This window comes from Lolium rigidum, chromosome 4, assembly GCF_022539505.1.
Source record: "Lolium rigidum isolate FL_2022 chromosome 4, APGP_CSIRO_Lrig_0.1, whole genome shotgun sequence".
Classification (NCBI taxonomy): domain Eukaryota; kingdom Viridiplantae; phylum Streptophyta; class Magnoliopsida; order Poales; family Poaceae; genus Lolium; species Lolium rigidum.
In genome coordinates this window covers 185,112,826-185,133,920 of record NC_061511.1, presented here as the reverse complement: position 1 = coordinate 185,133,920, position 21,095 = coordinate 185,112,826, and the positions used below count along the sequence as shown (strand labels likewise).

Sequence of the window (21,095 nt, the reverse complement as noted above, 5' to 3'; positions counted from 1 at the left end):
CCTGTGCCTCGCCGAAACATCGTCCATTTTCATCCACTGTCACCATGGTAGCGCTAGAAAAAGAGGCGAACAACCACCACGCCTAGATATGGGAGAGCACCATCGCATTCAATGATGCTTTTTGAGCCGATGAACCGGGTCGTCGCAGAGGACGAGCCCGAGACTTTGTGGCACGTCGGCCGGGGATCTTCCCCGTGGTCACCAGATCCCAACACCGTCATCATCTCCAGACTCAATCGAAGAAGATAAACGCTGCCGCCTGCCGTCATCCTCACACCCAACTGCAAGACGCCAAACATAACTGCAGCAGCCAACGCAACCGTCACCCGCGAGAGTGCCGAACGCCAACTGCCAGACACGAATCTTACCAGATCCGCAGACCGACGAGAAGACCAGGCCACCTGCCCTCCGATGTCACCGGTTAGAGCGACGCCGAGATGGAGAAAGAGCAGGGATGTAAATTATTCCGACACGACGCAATCTTCTACATAGAACGGCGACCCAAGAAAACACTTGCCAATAACTACTGGCTGGAGCCGATACTCCGGGGTCTCCACCCCCTTCCATCGCCGAAACGGCCGATGGAGAAGGCAGGGACCGGCGGCTGGCCGGTGCAGTTTGCCGGCAGAGATTGCCCCGTTGTCGGAGCGGTTCCTGGTTTGGTGGGAGCGGTTCCCTTTTGGTGCGCTCGCTACAATGGGCTCTTATCAGGTTGTATCTGTGCAGCCGTTGTGGTTCTATTTGTGGGCTGGACTTGGGTAGGCGGTGGGCTGGAGTTCACAGGCCTGTCCCGTCAAAGTGAAAATCCTACCGTGCTACTTCTCCTTTTTACCCTAACCCAATCTCACAGACCAAATCGCCATGGAACCCAAGCGGCCGCGGCCGCCGACTTCCCCAACGCCGGCGCAGCCCCCCTCGCACGACGTATCTAAGGTCCTCGACGACGACAACCTCCTCTGCGAGATCATCGTCCGCCTCGCCTTCCCTACCGATCTCGTCCGCGCCGCCCTCGTCAGCAAGCGGTGGCTCGGCCACGCCTCCGACCCGGCTTTCCTCCGCCGCTTCCGCAAACTCCACCCGCTCCGCCCCCTCGGCTTCTACGTCGCCACCGCGGGAGGCACGACCGCCCCGCGCTTCGTCCAGATGCCGTCTCAGCATCCGGAGCTCGCCGCCGTCTGCCGCCGCGGCAGATTCGAGCTGGACTCCTTCATCTGGGACTGCACGAACGGCAGCGTCATCATCATCTCCGAGCAGGGCGGCAACGGATTGACGAGTCGAGTGTACAGCCCGCTCTTCCCATCAAGAAGCATGCCCGTTGTCCCGGAGCTACCCCCGCTCGACCATGTCACTCCTGCCAATTACACATTTGAGAAGCTCCTCTTCAGAGAAGGTGACCGCAGCGGCCTGCCCTACCTGTGGCTGTTGATGCAGTCTATCGATCATGGATACACGGTGCACGTTTATATGCTGCAAGGCGGTGTCTGGAGCAAGCACACCTCAGCCACAACAGAGTTTCCCTATCTGCCGTCAGAACCAAAACCTCTGCTTATTGATAACAAGATCTATATGGCGGGCGCTTTGAGCCGTCAAAACATTGTCCTCGCCGACAATACAAGATGTGTGGCGGCCATCTTGCGCGGCATCCTTGTGGTGGATCTCAAGGACTCGAGTTTCTTCACAATTCAGCTCCCAGAAGGGGTGGAATTTCTTGATAGAGATGTCCAGTTAGCAAAGACAGATGATGATTCTGGGGTTTATCTCATTCAATTAAAGGATCTGAAACTTCGCATTTGGCTCCATAGTAGCAGCACTAGCAATTGGTCGCTGGTGGATACCGTTTGTCTGCGTGAGATGTTTGTTGCCTTGAGGACGGCGGACCACACTGTGGGGGACGAGCATACTCTTGTCCGAATGAAAGAGGCGGGGGACAATGCTGAGTTTATCGTTTTGGTGATGGGTACATCCATACTCTACTTGGATATTAAGCGCAGGGAGTTGCTTAAAGTCTCTGACTTGACAGCACATGAACAATTCTTTGTTCACATTTATCCTTTTATGATGGTCTGGCCTCCCACATTTCCTGCGCCCAAGGATGCTGCTGCAAGGTTTGTCTCTGTTTGACCTTTGGGTGTTATGCATAATGCTCTTCCCGAGTACTATTTTTTGCAATCTGCATTACTTTAACGCCTTGTCTAGTTGATTGCATAGCTAGGATTCCTAACAGGTGAATATGTCAAGACTTATCTACTGCAATCAAGAGATTGATACAAACTGAACATGTTATTTAATGAATGACTCACTTCTTAACTAGTTCTGCCATAGAGTAATTTAGATGGTCTTACTATTAGGAGTGTTCATATAAAACTCTATTTTTAATGTAATCTTTAAGAAAGAAGTGTTTACTTTTCAATTTTTCATATTATGAATTTGATGAACTGTGAACCTCAGCAATTCTGTATGACAAATGCAGAGTTAATTGAATGACTATCCCATCATACCCTATCTGCTAATGCATGATACTCGTGTGAATTTAAGTTGTCTATTGCCTAATTTACACTATCAGACTTGTGTTTATGCATGTTTTCCAGTTCAGATATATCATGATGATTATGTATTCAGTCCAGATTTATTGATCACTAGAAGCTATAGAACATAGTGGAGGCATATCCTGGTCGGTGTAGTGTTACTTCGCGATCACTGGACAAAGTAGTGTTATTAATTAGGAAATATAGATTCAAATGACTATAACTCTGTTAAAAGGAAATACACCACATGTATGCACTAAATGTGCTGGTGCAATCGTCATAAGAACGGGCCGGTACAGATTGGATCCAAATTAATTTCTGATATTAACAAATTTCATATATGATCCAATAAATAAATTCTGATATTAAAAAGTATTGTATGTGATCCAGAAATTGATTTTTGATACTTATTTCTCATACATGTTTTACACATACAGATTAACAAATGAATTATTAGAGCAAGCTATCTATAGACATTTATTGTCGAGATTCCCTTGAACAAAAAATATCTGCTGGACCAAGAATAGACCTCTTGGTTCAACAAAAATATCAAGAAAATGGTTTATATAAAATAGAAATCTCTGCAACACGAACACAAAAAATAGGATACAATAACCTACTGGATCCCTTTTATAACATCATAATTTTGCATCATGTCACACGGTTCCGTGTACGATCTCATCGAATCACCATTGAAGAATAGAGAAACAGATCGGATACTTGAGGGGAAAAAATTGTATGTGCGGTCTTAATAAATCAAAAATCTCGGACCAATTCCTTCAACCACAAGCTAAACTAGATCACTATACATGATCAGGACAATGAAGTATCAAAAGGCATGAGAGAGAATAGAGAATTTTTTTTGCTTCCATAACACTCGGACCAACCAAAGGACCACATAAAAGAAAAAGTTGGCATCAATTCCTTCTAGAAACCATAGAGTATGCATAGGAGGGGCACCTGGAGGCCGGATCTGGCGACAGCTTCGCCAGTGGACCACTTGCCGATGGTGGCGCTGGGATGGAGGTGCTCGCGGCGGTTGCTGTTGGAGGGGATGACGAATATGACGAGGCTTGTATACTTCCTGACGGCGGAGCATGGATCTGGGCCGCCACGGAATCGAGGACAGGAGGCAGGGGTGGAAATTAATGTCGATGTTTGGAGTAGGGGAGGGGGAGGAAGGACAGGGGTGACAAGCCCAACGGAAGGAGGTGTGTGTGTGTCGGGTGGGGGGAGGGGGAGATTAATGCCTATCTGATCCTTCTGTATGACGTCACACTAAGGGCATTAAAGAAACAAATTGATACGCTGCAGATACTACTTTTTCCCCTGTAATACAAGGCAAAAACTGTGTACAGGTACTAATAACGAACGGCTATAGATAGTAAGCCGAGGGTGGGATTTGGGGTGGGGAGCAGCTGCAGGTTCTCCACCGCAATTCTCGTATTTTGTACTTGTTTTTTCCTTGTGTGACCAGTGGTGAGAACATGCTCAGTGGCAGGAGTTCAAGGTGCTGAACCTGCCCATCCTGATTTTGAATCCTACGCAAAGCACGGACTCCTAAGGGGTGCTATTTGTGCTAAAAAGCACGGAGAGGTTTCATATTCTATCTAACAACGTATAGCCAATGGAGGGATATCATTCCCCAGTTGGTACCGGGTTTTTTTTCTTGTGTGATGTCTGGTTTGTTATGCCTAACTTCAGACTAGAAGAGATATTGAGGCATTCATCTATATATTTTTAATAAATGTATAATTAAGATATTGGAGCACCATTGCACCATCCAGTATTGAACTATTATTGTCTATTTCAGTTTGCTCTTCTGATATTTCTGACTCTTGAATCAACTTGAAACAGAAGTGCCAGGGACAAAGGTGCCATCAAGGAGGAGTGAGCTGCATTTTATCGAAGCTGATATAAATACATCTCTTAACTGGAGGTGCCAGAACCAACATTTTATTCTTTTGTTTTCGGTATAAACCCCTTAATTTCTACTCTCTCCATTCCATATTAGTCATCGTTAATTTAGTACAAAGTTTTGTACTAAATCAGTGCAACTAATATGGAATGGAAGGGAGGTGGGGTACTACATTAGGAATTTAGGATGCTATTATGCAACTGGAGGATGTGTTCCAGCCTCAAGAATCCTTGTGTTGGGTATGGATGATGTACGTAGTTGTGATTTAGAGTGCAGTTGCTGTGATGCATGTACAGTTCATGCTTGGAACCGCATGAAGTCTGTGTTATTTAATAAGGAAAAAATATTTCATGTTTCATATTGCTGTTCAAATCTCTGGGAAGACGAAAGAAAAATAGAGTGAAAGTGGGAAACGGAGTGGCAGCTGCCCGCATCGTCTGTGTCTCCTGTCAAAGTCAGGCTAAGTTGCTATGTGCAGTTCTACCCTGGCTACAGGCAAATTCTTCTTGCACCGTAACAACAGCACACCTTGTCTCTGATGAAGAATGTTGGACTGAATTTCCTCGATCGTCTCTGTGCCTTGTGTTTGTATTTTTTTTTTGGCTGGTCCCATGGCAGGGCAGACTCGTAGAGAGCGCTTTGAGTTTCGATTCACATGTGCCATTTTGTTTCAGGTGAAACTCATATTTGGTTATGTGATAGTATGCTTCTTTTTAAATAACAAATGGCTGGTCACCTGAAACAAATGGCACATGTGAATATCACAAACACGCTTGCTGGTTTATATTTGCTTTTCAGTGGTTTTATGGGAAGCTGACCATCAGATTTAATTGACCAGTTGGAATGGTGGATGCTGTAATAAGTGAACTCAAATGCGTCTAAAGTACAGTAGTTTCGATTCACACGTGATATGCTTCTTTTGGAAGAGCACATTGTCTAATGAGCTTCAAAAGCCAACCACCGCAATTTCCCTTAAGATTTAAATTTTTTTCCAGGCAATCCCCCACTAGGGATCGAATTTTCATTATCATGGGATAACGAAAATACATCGTCAGTTTTGTCAAGTTATATATACAGCAAAAACAACAGCAGAAAAAGAGAAACTACTCCAGTACCAACGAACTAAGTGACCATAAGCTACCCCTTCTGATCAAAAAAAAAAGCTCTATTACAGCACACAGAGAGTAGAAACTCTCCGGGAGATGACCAAACAGCGTCAAGATATGACGATTCCTCCTGAGGACATCGAGAACGGACTCCATCATGTTTGCATATTATCATCAGCAGCATCTGCATTGTCTTGTGCGTCAGTATCCATCGCAGCATCACCTTGTTCAAGCCTCAGCTGTTGATTGACCACCGTCGCATTCCCAGCTCCCCCTCCACCTCCAGCACCCAGGGCCAGGTTGATGAGAGCTGCAGCGCCTTGCTGAAGTTGGGTCGCCTCCGTTTCAGAGTGAGCACCTGCCCAATATTTCATAAAAGAGGTAGCAAGGAAGATTAAGTCAACAGGATTTTTCATGGTTTTCTTCTCAAAGCAGGAACTATTACGCGTTTTCCAAATTGCCCAGCAAATAGCAGCAATGCCAGCAATTTGTACATTACGACTTGCACTGGAAAACTGTGGCATCCACCAGAAGAATTGTGCAAAGGATCCAGGGCGAGTAGGAGCACCCACAGCCATCCCCACCAAACTCCACATGTATTGAGCTGCAGGGCAAGAGAAGAAAAGGTGTAGAATAGATTCATTTGTGGAACAGAATTCACAAAGAGGGTCACCCTTCCAATTTCTTTTCACCAAATTATCCTTAGTGGCAATGGCATTATGCCAAATCAGCCAGAGCCAGATTTTAATTTTCAGTGGGACTTTGCTTTTCCAAAGATGTTTGAATGATCTGTCAATCCCATTTCTGCAGATCTGCTTGTACACACTTCTTACAGTGAATTGCCTACTTTTTGTCCATTTCCACTTTGGCTTATCCTCATTGTCAGATTTAAATAAAACACAATCAGGGATGAAATGATACTTTCAAAAGTATCCTGGTTTATGATAAGAACCTGCTCTAGGATTATTTTCCTGCTACCGCAAGGGTGTGCTTCGTGTTGTGTTGTCGCTTCTTTTTTTTGACTGTCGTGTTGTCGTTTCTTTGTTGATCATCTATTGTGAAGAGTCATCGGAACGTCGTGTGTCGGGTAATGATGCTGTGATTTCCCTCATCGCTGGTCCTGTGACAAAGCATGTCTATTTCATCCTGTTTCGTTCAATTCTTTTCAAATTAGATTATGTAAGTCAAGGTGATTTTTTTTTTCTCATGCTGTTCCCAGATGTATCCACATTCCACAAGGGAGCAACACGAAACTAATTCATCTTCTACCTCTATATAGAATTATAGATAGGCAAACTCAAACTCGGCAGAACATGAACAGCAACATCCATATGCATCCAGTTCTTTCTAGGAACCGGAGATGATAGACAAAAAAACGTTTTTGATTGATTCTGAGCTCACCTATCCCTAATCATATTTTCTACGTACCGCTTCGGCCTTGTGCTACTCAGCTAAATTACAGGCAGAACAAACCCCACAAGAAAAAAAAAATACCAACACCACTTCTGAAGAGGAGGAGGACGACGAGAGTCAGTCACCAACAAAATACACAGGGAGGGCAGTGACAGACACTGCCCGCGCGTTTCTGAACTTTTTCTTTGCCTCGGAAGAAGAAGAAAACCCGCTCCACGAACCGGAGGTATGCAGCCTACGAGATCGAACGAATACGCCGCCCGTGGCGTGGTGGATCAATGTCTGTCTGCCCGGTGCTTCTTCAGCCCTGTGTCTCTATCGGCGACATCATCGCCGAGAACCGGCGCTTCTGGATGCGCGGGGGGAGGTGCTTGTTATACCTCTTGGGCCCGACAGTCCACGGCAGGAACACGCCTGTACCGCCGCGCCCCATCCTCTTGTTGATGTTGCTTGAGGGCGCCATCACCATTGGCCTCGCCGGCGCGACCATCATCATGGGCGCGGCGCGCACGGCCATTCCCCACGCCGGGGCGAGCATGGCCTGCGGCGCAGGGCCGTAGCCAATGATGGCCCCGTTGCCTCCGTGGGGCTGTTTCTGCATGCCAGCAGCTGCCGCGGTCGGCGGAGGCTGCCAGAGCGTCATGGCCTTGGTGGGCGACGGGAGCGGGCTGAGGTCCACCGGCGTCGATGGCCTCACCCTCACGAAGGTGATGCTCACGCGCCTGTTGGACGACGGGCACACGACGTGGCGTGCCATGTCCGCGCTGTTCCCTCGCATCACAAGAAGTGATCTGCAAAGATCATCAATAATAGTAAGCTATAGTAACAGCTGAATGCTTTCTTTGACTAGATGAAACAGTAAGAGAAAAAAATCAGGAAGATGTAGATTGCCACTGGCAGTAAGTTGAAAAAATTGAAAATTTGAATTTAAGCATTTTTCTTCAAATTCTCTTCAGTTTGAAGATTTTTTCAGTAATCAAAGCCTTAGTGTTTAAGCGTACGTACCCATGCTTCAACGAGAGTGTCAGGGGTCCCTTGTAGTTGCCATTGTTGTCGGTGACAAGTGACCTTCCAAATGCCATTGAGGTCTCAGACAGCAGGAGAGTGGAAATGGGGTTGTCCAGATGGGGAGGCTTGAAGTAGGGCTGCGAGTGTTCATCCTGTGAAACAATTTAACGAACTGTCAGAGACCAACAACTCGACAAGTTTCAGACAAATGAACTCTCGATGGCAACAACTAGTACTCCTAGCTTTTGACTGCAGCAATGACATAAGTACTAGCAGGTACATATGAAATGGGATTCTTTTTTTTTTTCCCTTTCATCCTGTGAAACAATTTCACGTTTTTTCACTTTTCCCCACCCGTGACTTCTACCATGAGCTTGCAACGTGCAAAGCTGCACAGTATTACACTTCATGAGGAGCAATGATTTGGGCGTATCTTCTTGTAAGGACCACAAATATTGAATATGGATAGTTGGCCCTAAAAGAATTCACTAGTTGTAATCTCCAAAATCAGTTTGCTATTTGTATACACAAGTGGCTAGTTTTAAAGGGGAAGAAAAGTGTGTACAGACTCAGTTGTGGCTCGAATTGGACAGCAAATCTCACGACAGTAACAGAAGCAAAAGCTCATTTGGTTTCATTTAGTTATGTGTATTCTATAATTAAACAACAACAGCAGAACAACACCTACCTCATCGAAGAAATTGATGATGACACTGTTTGGTTTCCTGCTTTCTGGTATTAAGCGCCAAAGAACAAGGTGGTCAATGACAGCCTGCAGGACAACTGGGATTGGTTCTATGTGACCTGCACACAAGGCGAAGCCAAGACAGGTGTAAGTTACGACATCAATCACTAGGGCCTTTCATTGTCTGGAGATGGGATATTCATGCAAATATCCCACACACCGAAAAGAATATTCTTGCAACTGTATGTATGCTCAAGAGAACGTAGTATGGGCTGCCATTTTGCCTGAACATACAATTGCTTTCCTCTGTGGTGTGTTGGAATAAAGGGACGCCGAGCTGAATGATCTCCCTCTTGTTCCCCTTGATCTGCTTGTTGAAGAATATGAATGTTTCACCTGAATTTTGAAACTAGAGAATTAGCATCAAAATGGTCAAGGCAACAGCACAAGGGCAAACATGCCAACAGGAAATGACATTTCAAGAGACAAGTTAGCCGAGCGCCCATAAGGAAGCTAGCCGGGAAATTCTGTCATTTAGTCAAGTTCAGGCAGCTTACTTGCCTGTTATAAAAAAAATATGGCCAAAACCCTATACAACCATACCAAGGTTGTGAGCTCTATATCAAACCTTAACACTGAATTATACTCAATAATTAAACAAGGCTGGCAGGTTGAGGTCTTACATGAGTCAGCATGCACAGGTTTGTGTGCAATGCCCTTGTATTTCCTAGATTAGGATGACAATACGTCAAAAGCGGCCAGGTATTGAAATCAGTACGTTGATGACTTTTTCTTCTAAAATTCAAGTTTGCATTTCCTAGATTAGGATGACCGGCAATGTTCTATGTAACAATAATAACTATTTTAGCCTACAACCTGCTAGCCTATATATGGAGACAATTGCTATGAACTACAACCTGTAGATACTGAGTCAGTTAGCACAGAAGTATATCAGACAAAACCATCACCCCCAACAGAAAAAAGCACTAGTGCCCGAACTAGGACCACAATTAGGTGCTATCAGCTGTAAGGAATATCTGGTATCTCGAAAGCATCAACTGGATAATATCGAAGGTTAGTTATGGTCTTGTGGACACAACAGGTGTAACCAGAAAGGAATGGACACCAGAAAAAGCAGGAAAATAAATGGCAGCTCACGAAACAAATGCGAAAATGCTGATTTTTAAATCATTTCAAGAACGAAGAAGCACCAAAGCAACAGAACACAACTTACCTGAAAGCTCTCCGTTTCTGCCAGCCTGACGAATTCCATTGATGAAGTCAGCAACCTTCACGAGCTCGGATGTGGTGAACACATCTTCATATATCTTCAAGCCCTTCACAACGTTAACCTGATAACACAAGGTTATAAACATCTGTCAGAAAACAGGACCTTCACAAAGAGGTGTTATGAAATGGTAGATCAGTGGAAGTGCTACTACTTCCTACAGCATCTCTAGTTCTTCCAATACAGAAAGTTTGCCGAGTGGTGTAAAGATGGAACTCGCCATGTGCCCCTTGACGGACTCCTTGGCCATGAAACCCTTCTGGATCTTGATCCTCTCGGGGCGGGCGATGCAGTCCTCGTGGTCGGAGCAGATAGGGTAGCTCTCTGGCAGGCTGCCTTGCGATCCTTGATCGGTGTTATCTGCTGAGCAATATAGAATCTCAGAGAGGGTTCGGAGCATTTGCATAACTATGCATTTCGACTAGTGCGAGTGCAAAAGGGACGCAAAATGTTTTGAAGTGTTCTATCGTTCTTGAGGGAGAAAAAAAGAAACTACTGCTTCAGCAAATGCAGTAAATAAAAACAAAGGGATTGTGTCGTCAGTAAAATTCGGTTCTCGTTGGCTCATCCTTTAGCTCGCAATAAGGAACACATTTTAAAAAAGCAGGTGTGGCATGAAGGTGTTCACAAAACGAGAAATGAGGCTAGCATGCATGGTAGGTCATCACCAACAGGTTTTGGACAGGAGATTCTTCTGTAAGAAAAAAGTATAAAATACGAAATGTATTTCGTCTGAGCTTTTCTGGAACGGCACAATCTGATCTTCACCTACCGCTAAGGTTCGTTAGTGGGCACAGTCACGCGGCAACGAAGGGTCCAGGCGTCCAGCTGATCACCCATTTTTTGAAGATTCAAACGTATACAAAATCAAAGCATGGTGCGGTTTCATTATTGGATCTTCCGAGATCCCCATCATAGCACAGGAGGAAACGTCCTCGACCCCAAGCTGTAGTCTACTCCGTGTCATTTTCTACCCAGTACGGCCCTACGGCGTGCAGGAAAGGAGAGGCTGTCTTTCGTGATAACGCAATAACGAAAGACGGGGTGTAGACAGGGAGATTCCCTGAAGCTGAATGTACATGGACATTAGCACAGTATAGCATAAGTGTGGGGGCAAGGCGAGCACCAAGCGGCAAGCTGCAAGCAGGGACCAATATGTGCTCAATTATTGCGAGAAGAAGAAAAAGGCATCAAGATCGTGATGTTAGACCATTCTATGCATCGCAAGACCTTTGCCTCCTTTCGCAATTGTCAATCATACTATCCTAGACACATGAAGAACACAAGATTTTCTTTTCCTCCTCTCCTTTCCAAAGGTAGCGGTCTCTCAGTCGTTAGTTTTGAAGAGATGGCCGAAAATCTTGTACGGAGTGGAATAAAGTCTAGCTTCGAGAGATTGGTGTGATGGCTAGCAGCAAGCCGACAAGGTATAGCTGCAGCGATGATCGCGTCAGCGAAGCATGTAAACACGGCCACGTGCATATGCGGACATTGGCTACGCTGTTAACCTGAATTTTCACTTCAGAAACGCATAAGATCCATATTATAACCACGTGCTTAACACGCCCCACTTGCTCTGCACAAACACCTACCCCTGCGTGTGCCCCGCAGGCGGCTGGCTGAAGACTGACGGGAAGCAGCCCCGGCCCCATGATGCACACTGATTTCCACAAGGATGGCGCTATATGGAGGAGACAGACAAGTCGGGGTGTTTCGAGAAGGAGGGCGGCCAGATGGTCCAGGTGGACTGTTCTTGGTCCCACCAGCCAGGCAGAAGGCCAACCACGTGTACAGCTCACCGGGGACGAGCACGCTCCGATCGGAACGGCACTGCCAGATCCAAGGCTCGGCTGCCGGAGATTGTGGCTTCTGGAACCAGATCGATCAGGGTCCAGCCGAGTGGCCGTCCGACACGTGCAGCACGGGCCGTGGGGGAGAGAATTTAATTTTGCACGGCGGTGGTCATGTGGGTCCATTTACTTCCAGCAACGTCCGTTTGATGGCGATCAGACGGGTCGTCGCGGCGAGGTGGCAGTCGACCGCCGGGCTCCACCTCGCTACGCAGGCAGCCTGACTGGACTGACGCGCCCTCCTCATGAGACCCACGCCAGCACGAGGAGGCTTGTTCCCGTGCCACACTCCCGGCCGCAGGGCATGTCTCCCCAAAGTCCTGTACTACAGGGAGGCGCTGTACAAAAGACTCGTGGCTTTGAAGGAAGACTTAACCATTGAAAGTTACATAGGTGTTCACTTCTCAAATTACTATGACCGACATGTGTAATAACATTATAAAAGTTGTTTCCAAGAGAAAAATGGAAAGCATGACCTCCGGGGCAGGGCCAATTTTGCAGAAAATCACTTGTGTCGCTCTCCGGGAGAATCAGCAGGGAGCTAGCTAGACGACGATGAGGAAACCTTCCATGTTGAACCATGACGATTTAGATATAACAGTACTACTTTTTTACAAGAACTATTGTTTGTCAACTTCCCTGGATAATAATGTCAACTCTAACGCGTCACATATGCTGGGGCGCAGAACACCACGCGTCGCCAGCCAAGCTCTCCAAGAAAGAGATGACAAACCAAGATTACACGTATTTTGTCCATTCCACGGTGGAGTACTTTATATTGGTCTCCCGATATAAAGCAGTCTTAATTCATTTGTTGGTTTGCTATTTCACTCATGAGTGCATTCTTGACTTTCCTTCGATATAGTCTGATGTAGCCAAGCCAAGCATGATAACTCGTCACTCTAGCCCGAAGATGAAGATGGCAAACCATCCCCACATCACTACGTGGAACGCCAAAGCAGCACTAATAAACGCACAGCCCAAAAGTCAAATTAGCACGGCTCCAAAGCAGAGAGCGTTCCTTGAGGGTTGGTGCCATCGCCGCTAACGCTAGGCAGGTTTTGTCGACACCGTACCTCGCCAAATCCCGTGAGAGCGTGAGACCCCCGGCGCACATGCTCACCAGATTCACCTGAAATATTCTACTCGGGAAATACAGACTGCACAGCGTATCATCGCTGGTGCACCGGATGGAGGAACCCCACGGCGGCAGGCTGTACCAGGCTACAAAGCGGAACGACGATGCCCTCGATGCTGCGCCGCCGCGATCGGCGAGAAGGACGAGGCCACGGGCGCGCCAAACTCCCCGTCACGGCGCGGCGGCTTCTGCGCCACCCGCCCGATAATAATTAATTAACGTTGATTGGTTAATTAATAATCGGTAAAGTGGCCGCGGTAAAGTGAGCATGAGGTAATTACCGGTTGGCCGGTAGCGGCCGTACTGGGCAGTCCTTTCCACGGGACACCAAAAGGGTGGCCGAGGGCGCGTGCACTGCAGCCGAACCTAACAGAAAAATAAAGCTGCCTCAGAGAGGGAAAGCCCGTAGGGTTTTACGGATCCCGTTTCGCCGGGCCGCCGCCGCCGCCGGCACCGGCGGCCACGATTCACCGGCCGAGCCTGCCTCCGCCGTCCGATATGCTAAGCCTTCGGCGGGACTGCACGGAAATAATTGGCGCTCTCTGCAGGTTTTTCACCCTAACCACCAGACCGGAGTGGAGCCCCGCGCGGCGGTTCCACGACCCGGCACGTTAACATGCATTAACCTGGCCGCGCGTTCGCTTTAGCAACAGTGGCGCCAGGGTACCGTACCATAATAAACAAAGCGTGGTTTCGAAGCCTAATTCGGCCCCTTTTTGGGTTATTATGCTAGACCCCCTTCCAGATAAAACAGGGGATATTTATTTTAAAAAGTGGGAAGCCTAATTCGGTCCCTTTTTGGGTTATTACTTATTAGGCTAGGCCCCGATAAAACAGGGGATATTTTTGAAAGTGGGAAAGCTTGCGGAGAAATCCATGGAAGGCAGGTGGCGACCGGATCCAACGTTTGCCGAAAACGGAGATCGGTTCGACACTTCCACGACAGATGAACCAACGGAAGAAACACGGCCGGTTGGGGGAAATTCGAATTCGAATGCGGACGGACGACGAAAAAGGGAATTTTCTGGAGGGCGAGGAAATTATAGTATTTGGTTAAATAATATGTGTGCGCGAGCGAGGATTAATAAATGGGGATGGTGGTTGTACTTACGGCCGTCGGGGACGGCGTCGTCTTCCGTGGAGGCCGCCTTCCGCTCCGACGAATCTCCCGAGGAATCCTCGCCGTCCAGCTCCTGCTCCGCGTCCACCACGGGGACGGCCTCGGCGTCCTCCTCAGGCTGCACCTCCTCCTCCGCCGTCGCCTCGACCTCAGGCTGCACCGGCTCGTGCACGTGCTCCGGCACGGGCGCGGGCGCCTGCTCAACGACGGCGACGGGCTCGTCCATCATGGGCTCCTGGATCACGGTGGACGCGGCCTCCTCGTCGGAGCAGCACGCTGCTGCCGCGGCGACGGCGGCGCGGGCGTCGGCCACGCGGCGGAGCTCGGCGGCGACGTCGTTGACGGAGTAGAACTTCTGCATGTGGAGGACGGGGAACCAGTTGAGGCGGCGGCGGTGGAGGGCCGCGAACACGGCGTCGTACTCCGCCGCGGCGGCGGCGCCGCCGATCTGCGCCAGGTGGCCGCAGAGCGCGTCGATGACGGCGTTGGCGGCGGCGAACTCGCCGCGGTACCAGCCGATCACGGCGTCGCGCGCGGCCACCTGATCCGGCGCCGCCACGGGGGACCCCGGGGACTCGGCCGGCGAAGTGGTCATCGCTCCGGCGATCGCCAGAGTACCTGAGTAACCACACCGAGTGACCACTGGTTATCTCTCCTTGCACGCACGACCGCGTAAAGCGTCGTCCCCTCTATGATATCTGGGAGGAAGGAAGCTTTTGTAATGGCGACGAGGCCCCTGTTCTAAATCGGAGAGGACGGTGTGAGGAGCGCTTCTCTCTCGGGGCCTATAAATACCCCCGGAGAAGAAGCGGCCCAGGGTACCCGTAGCCAACAGCGCCTCAGGCGACGGCTGACGTGGCACCATGGACTGCCTTCGCCTAGCGGGTACGGGCGCAGATCCGACAGGCTTGGTGGCAGTAGTTCGTTAGTTATTAAGGTCAGCCTCGCTTTATTCCGGCCTACGGGGGCGCGTGTAGACCGCGCGCTGCGCCACAGAGATCAGAGGATGGATGGGCTGCGCGATTCGGCGCACCGGGGACGTCACTCACGGCGGCCTCGGGACGAGCGGCGACGGCGTGCGCCTGGTCTTTGGCGCCCGGCCATGGACCGGCTGGCCGTGGGTCGGACCACGCGCCATCCCGGCCGTCCATTTCCGGTGCAAGACATGATTGGGATACGGGAGATTTTCGTGCATGGGGTGGACACGGGCTGTACTAGTGTGTGCAGCGTAAGTAATTAGGATTCCTTTTTGGAAGGTAGTCAATTTTTTTTTTGAGCTGTCTGTTTAAACTCCTGCAGAAACCGAGCGTCCTCAATTTCTTCTTTCCTTTTGAAGGTAGCAAAGAGTTTTATGGAGCCAGCAATGGGCATCATGGGATGCCATCTTACCACCGAAAGAGCCATGTAAATTCTTTGAGTGTTATTACAAGAGATAAGGCAACGAAGGTCACGCTATCTTGATGACGATCGAGGATGATGGCATGGTGCCTAGGGGATCACCATGATATTATTTGCACAGCATGCCATGGCGTCTAAGTTTTTTTTACGAATGCGTCTAAGGGTTCACTATATGATCTCAATTGCATACATGTGATTTTTTATTTAGGGCCTGTTTGGTTCCCAGCCACACTTTGCCAAGCCAAAGTTTGGTAATTTGGCATATGTTTGGTTCTTGCCACACTTTAGAGCTGTCACACTTCACTATCCATATGGCCCACTTGTCATAGAGTGAATTTGTTGCCAACTTTTGCCACACTTTGTGGCTTCCAAAATCCTAGCCACACTTTTGTGGCTGCCACACTTGCCAAAGTTAGGCTTGGCAAAGTGTGGTCGGGAACCAAACAGGCCCTTAATTTAACCGCCACATTGATATGTGCATTACTTGCTGGAGAGGACTAGAAAGGACAATCAATAATGTATCACTACATGAAGCCGGTTCGTACGGAGGTACGGGAAAGTTACGACAAGAAGAACCTACCCGACGATAAAACTCAAGCCCCACCGCCAACCTTCTTGTCTCTAGCGGCCATTCTCGTGCTAGTACGAGGAAGAAGCCAAGATCTATACCGAGAGTGCGTTTTTTTCTTCGATGTTGGGTTTCTGCTCCTAGCTAATGCGATAGTTTTCTCTAAAGGGTAGCTGAGAATTTTAGGTAGTCCACATCAGACATTGTAGGGAACCATCTTCTAGTACAAGTGCCGTGTAATTTTTTTTTCACAAGTAAGAACTTAGAATTGCACTCTCTTAGGGATGGGATGATGCCATAGAGCACAAAGGATGACTGTGATCTCCCTAGTGTATATTATTTAACTGCTAGAAGTGTCGTGTAATTTTTTTTCGCAAGTAAGAACTTAAAACTGCACTCTCTTAGGGATGGGATGATGCCATAGAGCACAAAGGATGACTATGATCTCAATTATAAAACATGTAATGTCTCCATATGTGAACTCTTACATAATTTAACCACCACACTAGTGTATATGCATTAACTGCTAGAAGAGACAAACAAATATCATAGTCAACATTATATTTATGCATGAAGTCGGTCCGTACGGAAAGTACCATCACGTTACGACAAGATAAAGATCGACGACAACGAATCAATGCATGAAGTCGGTCCGTATAGAAAGTACATAAAAAGTTAAGACAAGAGAAAACTAGACAACAAAAATATCTAGCTCATGCAGTAGATTCCCCTTGTCTTATAGTAGAAGAGCCATGTAAATTCTTTACCAGTCAGAAGAAATAAAGCAGCAAAGACTTCACTCTCTTGAGGATGAGGTGATGTCATCACCCAAGAGATCAATGTGATTTCAATTTTGTAGCATGCCTTCTCTTTATAATATGATTTATTATTTAATGTTATCGCCACACTAATATGTGCATTAACTGCTAGAGAGAACTAAAAAGAAAAATCAGTAACGTATAGCGGCCGTTCTCGTGCTAGTACAAGGTAGAAACCATAGATCCACATCCAGAATGTACTTGTTTCTTTGATGTTAGGTTTGTGCTCCTAGTACGGTTATTTTGTTTTTAGGACAACCAAGTTTTCGGTAGTTCACAATGGATATCCTAGGGAACCATCTCCTAATAGAAGTGCCATGTCATTTTTTTGAAATGTTAGAACTCAAAATTGCACTCTCTTGGGGATGAGATCATGTCATAGTGCCCAAAGGATCAGTATGTGCTCAATTATAAAACATGTAATGTATGCATATATGAATTCTTATTTAATTTAATCAACATGCCAGTGTATATGCATTAACTGCTGGGACATACGGACAAGTATAATGAAGAATATATTTACGCATGAAGTCAGTTTGTATGGAAAGTACGTACAAGTCACGGCAAAGGAAATCTATACGATGGAAAATCATAACCAATGACATATAAATATGCATGATATCGGTCCGTATAGAAAGTACATAAAAAGTTAAGACAAGAGGAACGTAGATGACAAAAATACCTAGCTCATGTAGTAGATTCCCCTTGTCTCTCTCCGGGGTGATATGATGTCATCTAGCCCAAGAAGTCACTATGATCTGAACTCTGTATATGTGATCTCATATTTAATTTAGTCACCACACAAGAAAACCTAGCTAACATAAAAGCTAAACTCCTACCAAAAATTCTTCTTCATCTCCGGCAGCCATTTTGGTGCATGGGGACAAGACAAGGAACAAATCTACTTCTAGAGTGCAATTATCTTCTTCCATGTTAGGCATGTTTTTTCGGAGTGAGGTTTTTCTCTCTTAAAGATAGTAAATATTTTTCTTAGGTAGTAATTTTGTGAAAAGTTAGAAGTAACAATTAACTCTCTTGGAGATGAAATGATGTCATAGAGCACAAGGGATGACTATGATCTCAATTATAGAACATGTATTGCCTGCACATGTGGATTCTTATTTAATTTAATCACCACAGTAGTATATATTCATTAATTGTGAGGAGAGACAAACAAATATCATAATCAACAACATATTGTGCATGAAGTCGTTTTGTACGGAAAGTATGTGGAAGTGATGACAAGAGAAAGTTGGATGATAGATTTATTTGGTCTCCGGAAGTCAATGCCCCTCGTCTCCAATGATCATTCTCATCCCATGACATAGTGGAAATCACGAATCTACGTCTAGATTGCAATTATTTTCTTCTATATTACAGTTGCGTGTATAGAGCGGTGATACATGTAAAATGTTGCCATGAAATCTGTAATTTATTATGTCATATTCCTTCATGTTTGCATTATAACAGAGGTTCCACCATGGTTTTACATTGACTTATAGGATTTTCCACGAAATCCCAATATTTTTTATTTAACTTTGCAGAACAGAAAACCATTCTTTTGTGTATTTTGGACTTGTAGGAACCTTCCAAATCTCAAACAGAGTGGTACTTTTTGCCAAGTCAATATTGTGAAAGGACGAAGAATTCGTGCAGAAGGAGGTCACCGGGAGGGCAACGAGGCATCGAGTAGGCCCCATGGCGTGTCCAAAACGTCCCGTCGCGCCAGGGGGGTCCCAGTGCCTCGTTGATCAGGGTTTTCCTTGGTTTTCACACTCGCTAATGCAGCTTGAACTTAAATCATCTCTACATATACCCATTATCGCGGTCTCACAAGGATGCGGCCGTAAAAAGAGAAGCCACAAAAAATAGATAGAATCTGCAAAGATTGAAGGGAAAACGCCAATAGACTCGCCCCCAGCCTCCCCGATACTCCTCCGCCTCCATCAAGATCATGCTCATGGTATCCACAATTAAGAGGGAATAGTCCACCCCTAGACTATTGGTATGCACTTCATTGATTTAGAACCACATGAGCTGCCATGCATATTGTGGCCATATGTGTATTTCCCTTTTGGTGGATCTTTTGTATATGAGATGTGAATTTTCAGTATGTGCTTGATGTATTGATAGATGCATATGTTACCACATTCATGTATTCTTGTTGTGACCAAACTATGTATCTAAGAACCCGAGATGGGGATGTGTGTGTGCTGTTGGCGTGTTGACACACGTCTGTTGGGAACCCCAAGAGGAAGGTGTGATGCGTACAGCAGCAAGTTTTCCCTCAGTAAGAAACCAAGATTATCGAACCAGTAGGAGTCAAGGGCCACGTGAAGGTTGTTGGTGACGGAGTGTAGTGCGGCGCAACACCAGGGATTCCGGCACCAACGTGGAACCTGCACAACACAATCACAATACTTTGCCCCAACGTAACAGTGAGGTTGTCAATCTCACCGGCTTGCTGTAAACAAAGGATTAAACGTATGGTGTGGAAAATGATGTTTGTTTGCGAAGAACAAGAGGAAAACGAGTTTGCAGTAGATTGTATTTCAGATGTAAAAGAATGGACCAGGATCCACGCTTCACTAGTGGTGTATCTCCAATAAGATAAATAGCATGTTGGGTGAACAAATTACAGCTTGGGCAATTGACAAATAGAGATGGCATAACAATGCACATACATATCACGATGACTACTATGAGATTTAATCGGGGCATTACGACAAAGTACATAGACCGCTATCCGAAGCATGCATCTATGCCTAAAAAGTCCACCTTCATGTTATCATCCGAACCCCTTCCAAGTATTAAGTTGCAAACAACGAGACAATTGCATTAAGTATGGTGCCTAATGTAATCAACACAAATATCCTTAGACAACGCATTGATGTTTTATCCCTAGTGGCAACAAGCATATCCACAACCTTAGAACTTTCTCGTCATCGTCCCAGCATTCAATGGAGGCATGAACCCACTATAGAGCATAAATACTCCCTCTTGGAGTTACAAGTATCAACTTGGCCGAGCCTCTACTAGCAACGGAGAGCATGCAAGAACATAAACAACATATATGATAGATTGATATCAACTTGACATAGTATTCCATATTCATCGGATCCCAACAAACACAACATGTAGCATTACAAATAGATGATCTTGATCATGATAGGCAGCTCACAAGATCTAACATGATAGCACAATGAGGAGAAGACAACCATCTAGCTACTGCTGTGGACCCATAGTCCAAGGATGAACTACTCACACATCAGTCTGGAGGCGATCATGGTGATGTAGAGTCCTCCGGGAGATGATTCCCCTCTCCGGCAGGGTGCCGGAGGCGATCTCCTGAATCCCCCGGGATGGGATTGGCGGCGTCGTCGTCTCTGGAAGGTTTTCCGTATCGTGGCTCTCGGTACAGGGGTTTTCGCGACGAAGGCTTTAAGTAGGCGGAAGGGCAGAATCGGAGGAGGCACGGGGGCCCCACACCACAGGGCGGCGCGGGGCCCACCCTGGCCGCGCCGCCTTATGGTGTCGGCGCCCCGTGGCCCCACTTCGTATCTCCCTCGGTCTTCTGGAAGCTTCGTGGAAAAATAAGACCCTTGGCATTGATTTCGTCCAATTCCGAGAATATTTCCTTTGTAGGATTTCTGAAACCAAAAACAGCAGAAAAACAACGAACCGGCTCTTCTGGCATCTCGTCAATAGGTTAGTGCCGGAAAATGCATAATAATGACATAAAGTGTGTATAAAACATGTGAGTATCATCATAAAAGTAGCATGGAACATAAGAAATTATAGATACGTTTGAGACGTATCAAGCATCCCCAAGCTTAGTTCCTACTCGCCCTCGAGTAGGTAAACGATAACAAGGATAATTTCTGAAGTGACATGCTATCATAATCTTGATCAATACTATTGTAAAGCATATGAGATGAATGCAGCGATTTGAAGCAATGGTAAAGATAATGAATAAACAACTGAACCATATAGCAAAGACTTTTCATGAATAGTACTTTCAAGACAAGCATCAATAAGACTTGCATAAGAGTTAACTCATAAAGCAATAAATTCTTTCTAGAAAGCTTTGAAGCCACACAAAGGAAGATATAAGTTTCAGCAGTTGCTTTCAACTTCAACATGTTTATCTCATGGATAATTGTCAACACAAAGTAATATAACAAGTGCAATAGGTAAACATGTAAGAATCAATGCACACAGTTCACACAAGTGTTTGCTTCTAAGATAGAAAGAATAGGT

At 46.5% G+C, this 21,095-nt stretch overlaps 2 protein-coding genes across 3 annotated transcripts; one reads left to right on the top strand and one right to left on the bottom strand.

Annotated features, from left to right (window-relative positions):
* The first annotated feature begins 849 nt into the window (after positions 1–849).
* Positions 850–4,801, top strand: LOC124706589. The gene is made up of 2 exons (XM_047238250.1): positions 850–2,105; positions 4,383–4,801. The coding sequence occupies exons 1-2, from the start codon at positions 862–864 to the stop codon at positions 4,417–4,419; spliced, it is 1,281 nt and encodes a 426-aa protein (XP_047094206.1). The 5' UTR covers positions 850–861; the 3' UTR covers positions 4,420–4,801.
* Positions 4,802–6,858: 2,057 nt separating this feature from the next.
* On the bottom strand, positions 6,859–14,799 carry LOC124706588 (RNA demethylase ALKBH10B-like). Of its 2 annotated transcripts, none has more exons than XM_047238248.1 (7): positions 14,043–14,799; positions 10,164–10,306; positions 9,890–10,007; positions 8,950–9,051; positions 8,659–8,774; positions 7,968–8,122; positions 6,859–7,753 (listed from the first exon to the last, which is right to left on the bottom strand). In XM_047238248.1, exons 1-7 carry the CDS (start codon positions 14,644–14,646, stop codon positions 7,264–7,266), a joined length of 1,728 nt encoding a protein of 575 aa, XP_047094204.1. In that variant the 5' UTR covers positions 14,647–14,799; the 3' UTR covers positions 6,859–7,263. The 2 variants fall into 2 exon arrangements, with proteins under 2 accessions (XP_047094204.1, XP_047094205.1); XM_047238249.1 differs by having other exon boundaries at positions 10,164–10,303.
* Between the last annotated feature and the right edge of the window lie 6,296 nt (positions 14,800–21,095).

Coding starts and splice junctions, on each gene's coding strand:
- LOC124706589 (XM_047238250.1), top strand. CDS start 862: ATGGAACCCAAGCGGCCGCGGCCGCCGACTTCCCCAACGCCGGCGCAG. Junction 2,106..4,382: donor CCCAAGGATGCTGCTGCAAG/GTTTGTCTCTGT, acceptor AACTTGAAACAG/AAGTGCCAGGGACAAAGGTG.
- LOC124706588 (XM_047238248.1), bottom strand. CDS start 14,646: ATGACCACTTCGCCGGCCGAGTCCCCGGGGTCCCCCGTGGCGGCGCCG. Junction 8,775..8,949: donor CACCACAGAGGAAAGCAATT/GTATGTTCAGGC, acceptor CCTTGTGTGCAG/GTCACATAGAACCAATCCCA. Junction 7,754..7,967: donor ACACTCTCGTTGAAGCATGG/GTACGTACGCTT, acceptor TGATCTTTGCAG/ATCACTTCTTGTGATGCGAG.